Source organism: Dipodomys merriami, unplaced genomic scaffold, assembly GCF_024711535.1.
Source record: "Dipodomys merriami isolate MVZ:Mamm:240054 unplaced genomic scaffold, mDipMer1.0.p SCAF_213, whole genome shotgun sequence".
In the NCBI taxonomy this organism is placed as follows: domain Eukaryota; kingdom Metazoa; phylum Chordata; class Mammalia; order Rodentia; family Heteromyidae; genus Dipodomys; species Dipodomys merriami.
In genome coordinates, this window is record NW_027203527.1 from 1,509,628 (window position 1) to 1,521,825 (window position 12,198).

A 12,198-nucleotide genomic window follows, 5' to 3' on the forward strand; every position below is an offset into this window, starting at 1 on the left:
AAAGACTGAAAGTCTGAGGCAAGCCCAGGCAGTAAGCTGGAGACCTTATCAGAAAATAAAAACAAAAAGGGCTGGAGGCATATCTCAATGATAAAGTGCTTGTCTAGCAAGTACAAGTCCCTTAATTCAAACTTAACAATTTCTTTGTAAGAACTTCCTTTGTCTTAAAAGGTACCAGAAAGCATTCTGGGGTGGTGACAGTGGCTCAATTAATTGTGCTTAATGCTTCTATAGCAAACATAATGGTTATATTGTATACCTCTCCTAGGATCTCTGCCAGGTGGAACTTAATTTCAGCATTTCTTCACTTGAGGGTAGACTAATCAACTTAACTCACTGCCCAAAGGAAAAGCAGTACTTTGATAGTAGAGAGGGCTAAGAAATACTACCTAGTCATGTGATAGAAAGTTAACATCAGCCATGGCTGACACACTTGACAGAATATGGTAAAAAGAGCACTTTACTTTGTGGTAATGTTGCTTGAAATCTATAATCCTGGTCAAACCATGAGAAAGCTATTGGACACAAACAGATTGAGGCCTATTTGCAGGAAATATGGCCACAAGTCCTTAGGACTGTCACAGAGATGACCAGGGAGACATGGCGAATAAATGCAATGTAGTTTCCTAGACTGACCCCTGGAAAGGTAACTATAGAAAAATAAGGTAAATCCAAATGAGTATAAGGTTTAGTTAATAGCAATATGCTCATGTTTCTTTCTCACTACTATGACAAACTTTTAATCATTGAGAATACTCAGTGAAACATACATCGGTACTCTTTTCTATAAATCTATAATGATTCTAAAATTTAAATATTTTTAAATTTAAAAGAATTTTTTACTCAAGGTGTAATAGAGAAAGATTATAAGAACAATGCTAATCAGATATGTGTATGTGTGTGTGTGTGTGTGCGTGCGTGTGTACGTGCGTGCGTGTGTGTGTGTGTGTGTGTGTGTATGTGCGCGCCCAGGCTGGCCTCAAACTCAATCAACCTACCTCAGCCTTTCTAGGGCTGTGAATACAGGTATGAACCACCACATCCAGCTATAAGAATAACTTTCAAATATTTTTATATTACCCTTTGTAATAATTCCAACTCTGTTTTGAGAGCGTAGGGAGGGAAGATGAAAGTCAAAAGTGTTCCAGGATTTTATTCTCACTGTGTTAAACAAGCTGGATTAGAGCCTTGAAACAAAATGCCTGCTCTAAAAGGTCACTGTCTACGTGAGAAAAATATTCAAGGATGAATTAATAATATGTGAATACAATTCTAGGCAAAGCCTTCCCTTTGCCCTTTTCTCTAATGCCAATATAAGTTTGCTTTAGTCCTTCATTCAAATGTTCTCCTGAGGTAGCACAAACTGCCTGTCACTACCCTGGAGCCATTCCAGTTCCACAGGTTGCTCTCCCATAGCACGATCTCATTGGAGATTCAGATGTGGGTCAGATTGAATCTGTTTCTGATTGTTGGGGACAGGAATGTTCTGTTCCAACGTTTACTAATTTGTATTCATCTTTAAGAAAAGTCTCAGATAACTTTTGTTTTATACTGGTATTTTATTATTAAAATTTAAGCTAAAACACCACATCAAAATAAAGTACCTTAAGTCCCTCTTTCTGGAGGTCTTGAGCAAGTTCAGTGCAAAGTTCTTGGCACAAGCTGTACTGTTCTTCTGCTTTGCTTACCTCACTGAATGTCCTAGAGAGACAAGAACAATGTTAGTGCACATAGTAAACTACAACTCTCAATAGTTTGAGAATGATATACCTGTGGTCAGTTTTGGTGGCATAACATTGTTTCATTTTTTTGTCGCACAAAAAATTTCAGATGAAGATACATAATAAATTAAAACATTAATGGAAAACTATTTAGATGGTAAGTAGATCAGCAAAGGCATAATTTTATGGCTCTTGCTCTCTCTACTTTTTTTTTTCTGGTCCTTGGGCTTAAACTCAATGGTTCTTAAATGTCTCAGAGGAACTTTGCTGCTCTGAGGACAACTGAAGGACTTTTGAAAACTGACATATTCCTTCCAGATTTCTATTGAGATCACATCTGACTTCCACATAAGTCTATAAAAGTCCACTTAATTAGATTATCTTTATGTTCTCTATCACTGATATTTTATTCAGGTTGAAGATACTTTATCTGAAGTGCATACAAGGAAAAGATGGATTTATATTTTGGATTTTTTGAATTTTGGGATATTTGAAGGTACATAAGAAGATTTTGGAGAGGGAACCCAAGTCTGGCCATGAAACTCATTTGTATTTCATAAAGGCCTCATATCCATAGTCTAAAGGTACTTTCACACAGAATTTTGAGTGTGTGTTTTGACTACAACCTATCACAGTAGGTCAAGTGAGGAATTTTCTACTGTGGTAGCATGCTGGCCTCAATGATTTACATTTGGAGCATTTCAGACTTCAGATTTTCAAACTAGAGACGTTCAACTTGTATTCCAGGCTGCTGATCATTTGACTTATCTTTGAAGAGTTCTAAGAAGAATTCTCATTGTTACTTCTTAAATTTCCTAAGTAAAGATTAATTGCACTTACAAATACAACTAGAAATAAAAATTTGGGATCCTAAGTGACTTAGTATACACTGAATAGGAGCAAACCCAAAAACTTTAGTTAATTTTTTCCCCCCACAGAGATACAGCAATCAAGGATAATAAACCCTGTACTCCAGGGAGTGTGAATTGATATCAATTATTTGTTGTGATTTATTATTTTTAAAATTTCAGTAATACTTTACTAAAAATTAATTTTTGAAGCATGAATTCTAACTAATAAACAATAAAAATTACCTTTCAACGCTCATACTTTTCCTTTCTCCATCCCTAAAAATGAGAAAAAGTCATTATTTCTTTCTCAAAGAATAATTTTTTATTATCCAAGAGAACTTAATATATAAGTGGATGTCTTCACTCGTTCATTTGTTTCGTTTTCTTCAGAGTCAGTTTCCCTACATAGTCCAGGCTGTCCTTGAACTTCCTATCCTCCTGTCTCAGGACCTCAAAAGTACTGAGATTATAGGTGTGCACCACTATACCTAGTTTAGATTACCTCAATTTTTAAATTAAAACTTATACAAATGCTATGAAAAACTATGAGTTTTTCCTTTTAATCTAATACTAAAATTATAATAAAACATGATATTATGATTATACATGTTATGGGTCAAATTGATATCTATTTGAAGAAAGGAAGTTTGAAAACAGGCAGATATTATAAACTGCTGCTATTAAAAGCTTAAATCCTTAATATATATAAAATCTAAACTATAACTTATAAAATACTTATAAAAACCAATAGGAGATAGTGGTATAAAGTCGTGGCTATAATGAATTTTAATTAAATTTATCTAGTTTGGGCTAAACTATCTAGCTATAAGCCTATTCGTTATTCATTTATACTACTCTATGAAAGCTCTATCAGAGTTTGGTACACATCAACAGGATGTTGGGAACCCAAACTGACTAGACTGGAGCTGCTTTCCATTTTATTCAAATACTTGATTATTTATACTACTATAATATCTTTATCTTTCATTCTATCTGTTTAAGATCAAAATCAGCACAACTGCTCATGCCTATAATCCCAGCTGCTCAGGAGGCAGATACTACATGGAGGACTATGGTTTGAGGTCAGTCTGGGCAAAAAAATTAGTGAGACTCATCTCAATCAATCACCATATACAGCCATGTATGGTGGCATGCATGCCCATGGCCTCAGTTTACATGAGAGGTACTGTACTCTGAAGCTGGCCATGGGTAAAGCATGAAACCGGCCTGAAAAAAATAACTAAAGTAAAAAAGGGCTGGAGCTGTGGTTCAAGTGGTAGAACTCTTGCCCCTTGAATTAAAACCCCAGAACCTAAATACATAAAATATATAAACAAATAAATAAGTCAGTTAACTGTGGACCCAAAACAACAGGCACAATTTCTTTACTTTTGTGAGACAGATTGTCACTACATAGTCCAGGCTGGCTTTGTCTCAGTCTCTTGAGAAATAGAATTATAGTCATGCACTAGTGTATCCAACAAACCTTCCGATTTGTGTAAGATTTATCAGGCTTAATGGACAAAACAGCTATTTATAGGCATAGTGAGTGATTTTACTGGACTTTAGCTGAAGTAGAAGAATATAAAGGAAGTTGAGTGTGGTAGTATACATCTGTAATCCCAGTACTCAGGAGGCATCCTGCTTCAGGAAGCAGGAAAATCACTTTAGAACTCAGACTGAGCTATGTAGTGAGACTGTCTCTATATGTGTGTGTGAGAGAGAGAGGGAGATGGGGGGAGAGAGTGAGAGAGAGCGAGAGCGAGAGAGCGAGCGAGAGAGAGGGGGGGGGAATTTTAAGGGCACAAAAACAGATTGATAGTAAAAAAATACCTAGGATTGATTTTTTTTTAATTGTAAAGATACTATACAGAGGGTTACAGTTACATGAGTGAGGTAATGAGTACACTTCCTATTGGACATTGTTACCCCCTCCATTGTTTTTCCCCTACCATCCCTTCCCTTCCATCCCTACTTTCCCCGAGGTTCTTTTTTTTTTTTTTGATTGTGATTAAGTGATTACATAATTTCTCGAATTTCACAGTATTGTGGAATAATGATGCTCATTTAAAGTCACAAGTTCATTCTAACTTTCCTGGAGCATACTGTCTATCAGTCTATAACATATAACGGTGTTCACGTTATACACCATACATGTGATCAGCAGCATGGGGATATTTAGTAGTTGTTCGACCAGATGAGTGGGAGTTCTTTGTTTCTTAAGTTCTGTTAGTTTTGTCATATCACCTAACATTTTGGATTTAGCATCCACTTATCAGGGAGACCATGTACCGTTTGTCTCTTTGCTCTTGGCTTACCTAGCTCAACATGATTCCTTCTAGCTCCATCCATTTCCCTGCAAATGCCATTATTTTGTCATTTCTAATGGCTGCATAATATTCCATTGTGTATAGATACCACAATTTTTGGATCCATTCATCTGTGGTGGGGCATCTGGGTTGTTTCCATATCCTAGCTATTGTGAACAGTGCTGCAATAAACATGGAGGTGCACGTGTCCTTGTATATTGGTTCCTGTTTTTCAGGGTAGATGCCTAGAAGTGGTATGACTGGGTCGTAAGGGAGGTCAATCTTTAGCTTTCTAAGGACCCTCCAGACTGCTTTCCAAAGTGGTTGTATAAGTGTACATTTAGGATTGATTTTTATAATTTCCATTTTTTAAAATTCTCTTCATTTATTCCCAATCATTTCACCTTCTAGTTACAGTGAACTTCATTTTTGAAAGTTTAGATGAAGAAAGCTCAGAGCCCCATCTCCTCTTACGTCTTTAGCTGTTCCATCTTCTCCTAGCCAGTCCTTTGACTGGCTTCCTCAGGTCTCTGCCTCTGGACGGTGGCTACCAACACTTACAATCACCATGCCATTTTCTCCACCCTTACTCCACTTTATTCATTTGGCTATTGGTTATTGTCTACCTCTCACATTTGTGTGTAAACTCTACAAGGACAGAACTTGGTCTTATTCATTGTTGCCTCTAATGTCTAGAATAGCACAGAACATTAAGAACTTGGTACTGACTGAATAATCTGGAGAAGAAATGAACGGTACTTAGTTCTTCAAGTCTTTCATGGAAGCATTTAATCTTATTTAAAGGAAAAATTATGGAATATAAGTCACTTTTCTTCCCTGAACAACCCAACTACCAGCATTCTTCTTATACTCTGACCATAGAACAAAGCAGGGACAGAAAGCTAACTGTCCATCTACTGAACTGTTGAAACCATTAACTAGAAGGGGATAGATATTCTCCTTTTCTCCCATATCCCAACTGCTAGCTTTAATCCAAATATATATTCTGAATTACACTAATCTAAAAGAAGTTTAAAATATGTTGTCTTTACAATATCCATCTCAACGATTAAATTAAATTAAATTAAATGCTAAAAAAAAAAGAAAAGCAACATGTCTGTATATACAGATACCTTGCCAGGTCTGTTGAACCTAGACCCAGTGAAATATGAAGGAAATAATGCCATGATGTTTCAGAGAAAAGGACAGAAAGTAATGCCCTCTGTTGGTAAAGCTCTGTGCAAGTAATAATTCCAAGGGCTTTTAACATTTTTTCTGTAACTTTTCCTATTCCAGAAACCTAGAAAAAAAATCAATATTTATAATTAATAGAAATTAAAGATAGAACTCAGATTTGTGTGTGGTTGTGTGTATGTGTGTGTTTGGTTTTAGGTTTGAACTTACAACTTTGCACATGCTAGGCAACTGCATCCCTGGCCAGAGGTTATAATCTTACAGTACTTTTGATAGTCAATAACATGACTATCTTGTAAGTAAGAAGCTGTTTTGGTAGTATTTTTTAAACTAGCATTTCATGGAATTTTTAAAAGCATTAAAAATGAGTTCAGTGGCTTAAACTTTGGAATGGTAGAAGAAATACACTAAATGCAATTTTTACTATAAGATTTATGATTTTAATATGCATGTAGACTTAAAAAACAGACTTGGGGCTGGGAAGGTGGCTCAGTGGTAGAGCACTTGCCTTGCATGCCCGAGGCCCTGGGTTTGATTCCTTAGCACCACATAAGCAAAAAGAAAAAAAGCCGGAAGTGGCGCTGTGGCTCAAGTGGAAGAGCCCTACCCTTGAGCTGGAGAGCTGAGGGACAGCGCCCAGGCCCAGAGTTCAGGCCCCACGACCAGACTCCCCTCCCCCCAAAAAAACAGACTTTTTAGAACACTGAAAAATACTTTATTCAAATTCATTCTTATACAATAAGTAAAGAAAGCAAGCTCTAGAACATCATATTGCATATAGTATGGTTAAAAAGGAGATCTATAGGGCTGGGAAGGTGGCTCAGTGGTAAAGAGCTTGCCTTGCATGCATGAGGCCCTGGGTTCGATTCCTCAGCACTACATAAGCAGAAAAAAAAAAGCTGGAAGTGGCGCTGTGGCTCAAGTGGTAGAGCACTAGCCTTGAGGTAACAAGCTGAGGGACAGCGCCCAGGCCCAGAGATCAGGCCCACGACCGGATCCCCCATCCCCACCCCCAAAAAGGAGATCTATATATGCTATATGTGAAGATATATATGGTCTAAAGAATAATAAAATATATTTGAAAAAGTAATATTGTCATTTTAAAGATGGTAAAGTAGTGTTGTTAACAAAAATTCTAGATGTCTAATAATCATTTCTATTAATTTGGTAGTAAAAAAAAATGTGGAGTTAAAAATGATGATAGTGGGCTGGGAAGGTGGCTCCGTTGTAGAGTGCTTGCCTTGCATGATGAGGCCCTGGGTTCGATTCCTCAGCAGCACATAAGCAGAAAAAGCTGGAAGTGGCACTGTGGCTCAAGTGGTAGAGCGCTAGCCTTGAGCTGAAGAGCCAAGGGACAGAGCCCAGGCCCAGAGTTCAGGCCCCATGACCAACAAAAAAAAGAGATGATAGTATTTATCGTTAAGAAAATTCCTTCAGTGCAAAGCACTGGTGGCTCACAATACTTAGGAGGATCTCGGTTAAAAGCCATCTCGGGCAAGAAAGTCCTATCTATGTTCAATTAACTACCAAAAAGATGAAAATGGAGCTGTGACTCAAGTGATAGAGCACTGGCCTTGAGCAAAAAAGCTTAGGGACAGCACCCAAGCTTTGAGTTCAAGCTCCAAGAACAGCGCGCGCACGTGTGCACGCACACGCGCACGCACACACACACACACACACACACACACACACACACACACACACATATCCTTCAAACATTCATTTCATTTTTCTTCTTGGCAGGAACTTAAAAATCTATCATTTATTATTTTTTTGAAATTAAGCTCCTAAACTTTACTTTTAGGGTTTAGCAGAAACTTTTCTCCAAGTCTACATTCAACAAAGACCAAACTCAGCCTATATAGTGTGTCATCAGAAATCAGAGTATATGTATGGATAATAAATTTTATATTCAATCTCACCTTCCTAATAGGTAAGTCCTTGATGAAGTCCATCACTGCTTGCCTGGTGGGGAGAATCTGGTATTGTCCATTTGGCTTATTCTTATCACTGCACACTTTTGCTAACATTGTATTAGGGGCAATGCCTTAAAAGAAGAACACTCAAATGACTTCAAGTTGTGATTATGTACAGTTTATAATTCAGAAATGACCAAAATATACCAATAATGATAAATCCAAGTAACTTAAAATGGTACAGAATGCTACCTCAAAAATCAGATCTGATTACTGTCTATTTCCCCAAGGCTTGCTATGGTCCTGGGGAAAGGAAATGTATTAGTACCTGTGGCACTATTTGATGATTATCTAATTCTTCATGATTTTTTTTAAACTAAGAGTAATTTCTAAGTAAGTAGTACTGTTACTAGATTACTTAAGACCTTCAGTAGGGACTGGGAAGGAGGCTCAGTGGTAGAGTGCTTGTCTTGCATACATGAGGCCCTGGGTTCGATTCCTCAGCACCACATAAGCAGAAAAAAAGCCGGAAGTGGCACTGTGGCTCAAGTGGTAGAGCGCTAGCCTTGAGCTGAAGAGCTGAGGGACAGGGTCCAGGCCCAGAGTTCAGGCCCACGACCAGACCCCCCCCAAAAAAAGACCTTCAGTAGGAATACTGGGTTGTTTCATAATGGCTCCATATTTACTTCTCAGAAAGGCTTAGAATATAATTTAGAATTAATGTTTTACTCTTTGAAAGTTGTTTTGTTTTGTTTTTTGATAAATTCTCCACATAAGGAAAAGAAAGAAAAGGTTCTAAGCCAGGTGCCAGTGGCTCACGCCTGTAATCCTAGCTATTCAAGAGACTGAGATCTGAGGATTGAGGTTCAAGCCAGCCCAGGCAGGAAAGTCCATGAGACTCTTATCTCCAATAAACCATCAGAAAACCAGAAGTGGCCATGGCTCAAGCCGTAGAGTGCTTGCCTTGAGCTGAAGAGCACAGGGACAGCGCCCAAGCCCAGCGTTCAACCCCCATGACAACCAAAAGAAAAAAAAAGACAGAAATGGTTCTCAGTTGAAGTATATTTAAAATAATAACCAAAATCTTTAAATCTTTTTTGTTACAAACAAATTACTCCTTTTCAGAAAGGTGTTTTCAATGACTATGAGTTTTAGTAAATAAGGCAATTTATAATAGATGTATTATAACCACAATGGCCATTAGTATCCTTTTAAATACCTGCACTGGCGGTCAGTGTTGTTTTTTGCTCAATTCTGAACCGAATTTCCTTTACCACTTCCTCAGCTGATGTTCCAAAAACAATGGAATCTTGGAGAGTTTGAAGATTGTTTTGTTCTTCAAAGTTCACTTGGAAAGGATTTCCTGGGGGCTGCAGATCAGGAGGGCTATCTTCAAAAAGTAGTGGAGAACTGGGCCATTCATGCTCACAAACATTATTAACTTCCTTTCCAGGTTTATCTGAATTACAAATAGGAATCTTAACTCATCTTCAAATTAAGGAGTTCTTACTTCATAAATGAGGTTTCTCTTGATTCTTTTTTTTTTCTTTTCTCCATTGTTTCATATAATAACAAAGCACAATTAGTTTAGTTTTGTTCCTGGAGACTAAGATCAGAAATGCCATCATATATATTTTGTAACTATTTAATAAATGAATCACTGTCCAGGCTTTTAAAAAAGAATATCCATTTTTATAGGATATATTTTAAAGAAAATATCACATGTGAAACTCATTAACTTTTGAAACTTGTTACATTTTTCTTTAAAAAAAAAAAGCAAATAGGGTCAGGAAGGTGGCTCAGTGGTAGAGTGCTTGCCTTGCATGCATGAGGCCCTGGGTTCGACTCCTCAGCACCACATAAGCAGAGAAAAGCTGGAAGTGGCTCTGTGGCTCAAGTGGCAGGGTGCTAGCTTGCGCCAAAGAGCAGAGGGACAGAGCTCAGGCCCAGAGTTCAGGCCCCACAACCAGCAAAAAAAAAAAAACAAATAGTGGGCTGGGAAGGTAGCTCAGTGGTAGAGCGCTTGCCTTGCATGCCTGAGGCCCTCGGTTCAATTCCTCAGCACCACATAAGCAAAAAGAAAAAAGCCAGAAGTGGCACAGTGGTTCAAGTGGTAGAGCACTAGCCTTGAGCTGAAGAGTTGAGGGACAGGGCCCAGGCCCAGAGTTTAGGCCCCACGACCGAACCCCCTTCCCACCCAAAAAAGCAAATAGAAATAGTTTTTTCTTTTATTCTCCTCCAGGAAGAAAACGCCTCTTAAGTTAGAATTTAGAAATGAAGCAAAAAGGCATTATATAGTATACCTGAAATATGAGTTTTGTTTTTAGTTTTTCTTCATTTTAAGAATACTTTCAAATGCTAAAATATTCTTAATTTTCTTTATTCGAGATTCACTTTGGCTTTCTTGTTTATAAAGTATCATATCAACACAGAATAAAAACATTTATCTTAATCCCAATGAAAAAATTTTAAATCTAGAATAAAAGGAATCATAGCAGAAGGCCTTTAGAAGTTACTTTGACATAATCATTTAATGATTTTCCTTCTCTCCTGTAAAAACTAATGAACCGCTAAAGTGACATTTTTAAGCAAAGCGACATGCCAAGTCCCCAAATGATAAAATTATACCAAGAAAGGAGTCCTTTGTGTCCAGAAATGGTTGTTTAATGACCTTTCCCTTAGGGCTTAACATAAGGAAATGGAGTTGTTATGTATTGTCTATATTAAACTTTCTAAATGATGTGAGTCCCACAGAATGTAAGAAACCTAGAATTTTATGCCATGTATAATGTTTTTGCTTCAAGGGTTTCCCGTTACTGTAGGGCTCCTCTGATGCAGTCAGTGACTCATGCATATAACATGTGGTTGTGGTTTGTGAGTAAAACCCTTATCACACCTTTTCATTTGGGATTCAGGGCAGTTCAGACATTTGAAGTAGTCGTGTTTTTGGCAAAGAGTTGGGAATAGTATGTGTGGCATCTTCATGTTTCTTGGCATTGCATTGGATAACAATGGGACTATGTGAAAAACCTATGGAATCATGAAACTTTTGTTTCATTATATATAAAGCTGCAAAAAGATCTAAAGGAAAGGAAAGAAAGAGAGAAGTCACTAAGTTTGGCAAGGGTGAAACAGATGTAATTGCTGTTTTGGAACCAGATAATGGAAAACTTTAGAAATGAAGAAAAAAAAAGTCACTGAATGCTTTGATCTGTTTGAAGCTAATCTTTTAAAAAATATTTAATTTCTATCAGTAACAAAAAAGTCACCTTAAACAGATAACTTCCTTAGCTTCAATGTAATCTGAACCCTTTGATAGTTAGATCTTAAGAAAACAACTTCTGTGATACTTTGTTTAGAAACTCTGAAGACTCAAAGTCCTGAGATTTATTAACAAGCTGATTCAATGTAAAAATGGTCTCATATACATTTAACTAAAAAACTGGTATATTTAAAATTTATTATTATTCATTTTTATAAAGATACATCTAGTCCCTCCATCTGTGCACAGTAATAAGTTAACTAGATCATCATCTTAAAAGGTCTTGTTTGTTTTGGTTTGCTAATTCTAACTGGGGCTTGAACTCTGGGCGTGGGCGCTATCCCTCAGCTCTTCAGCTCAAGGTGAGCGCTTTACCTCTTGAGCTACAGCGCCACTTCCTTGGTTTGCTAATTCTAATAATTTTCTTACCATTTTCTACCAAGTTTCCCATTTTGAGAAAATATCTTCTTTTGTCCTCAGGCCAGTTTTGTCTTTCCTGTAAGTGCTTTGTTATATTCAAGTACGCTTCATCAAGACTCATGGCCATAAAATTAGGATCATATTCAGCAAGTATTTCCTTAACCTTCAAAAAGAACAAAAAAAGCCTTAAAGTTTGCTGCCACAGCAAAACTTCCTGTCATTTATAGCTGATGGGAAGCTTTAATATTCTTACTTTGCAACTATAAGAATGATTCTGCAATCAATAACTCTTGGACTTAAGGAATAAATAATTTACTACCAGTGCATATTCATCAAATTTTCTTTTGTATTAAAATAGATCTAAAGCAAAAGACTATGAAATAGATTCATCTGCTGCAATCTCTATTTAGTTACCTATATCAAGAAAACAGTAAGTGATTCAAATAAATCTCAGATAAAATAATTCTGAGGCAATGAAAAAAATAGTGAAGGATTAATGCAACTAGTCAGAAGGAAAAATGGACA

At 37.0% G+C, this 12,198-nt stretch overlaps 1 protein-coding gene across 4 annotated transcripts in view; it reads right to left on the reverse strand.

Moving 5' to 3' along the window:
* The window catches only part of LOC138834385 (DNA polymerase kappa-like), a 58,137-nt gene that overhangs the window by 9,489 nt on the left and 36,450 nt on the right, over nucleotides 1-12,198 (reverse strand). For all 4 annotated transcript variants that reach the window (XM_070033016.1, XM_070033017.1, XM_070033015.1 and 1 more), the window contains 6 exons: nucleotides 11,683-11,836; nucleotides 9,211-9,450; nucleotides 7,998-8,122; nucleotides 6,015-6,181; nucleotides 2,816-2,848; nucleotides 1,605-1,701 (listed from right to left, as the gene is read on the reverse strand). In XM_070033016.1, the coding sequence (XP_069889117.1) occupies nucleotides 1,605-1,701; nucleotides 2,816-2,848; nucleotides 6,015-6,181; nucleotides 7,998-8,122; nucleotides 9,211-9,450; nucleotides 11,683-11,836 (816 nt within the window). The remainder of the gene's footprint in view (nucleotides 1-1,604; nucleotides 1,702-2,815; nucleotides 2,849-6,014; nucleotides 6,182-7,997; nucleotides 8,123-9,210; nucleotides 9,451-11,682; nucleotides 11,837-12,198) is intronic.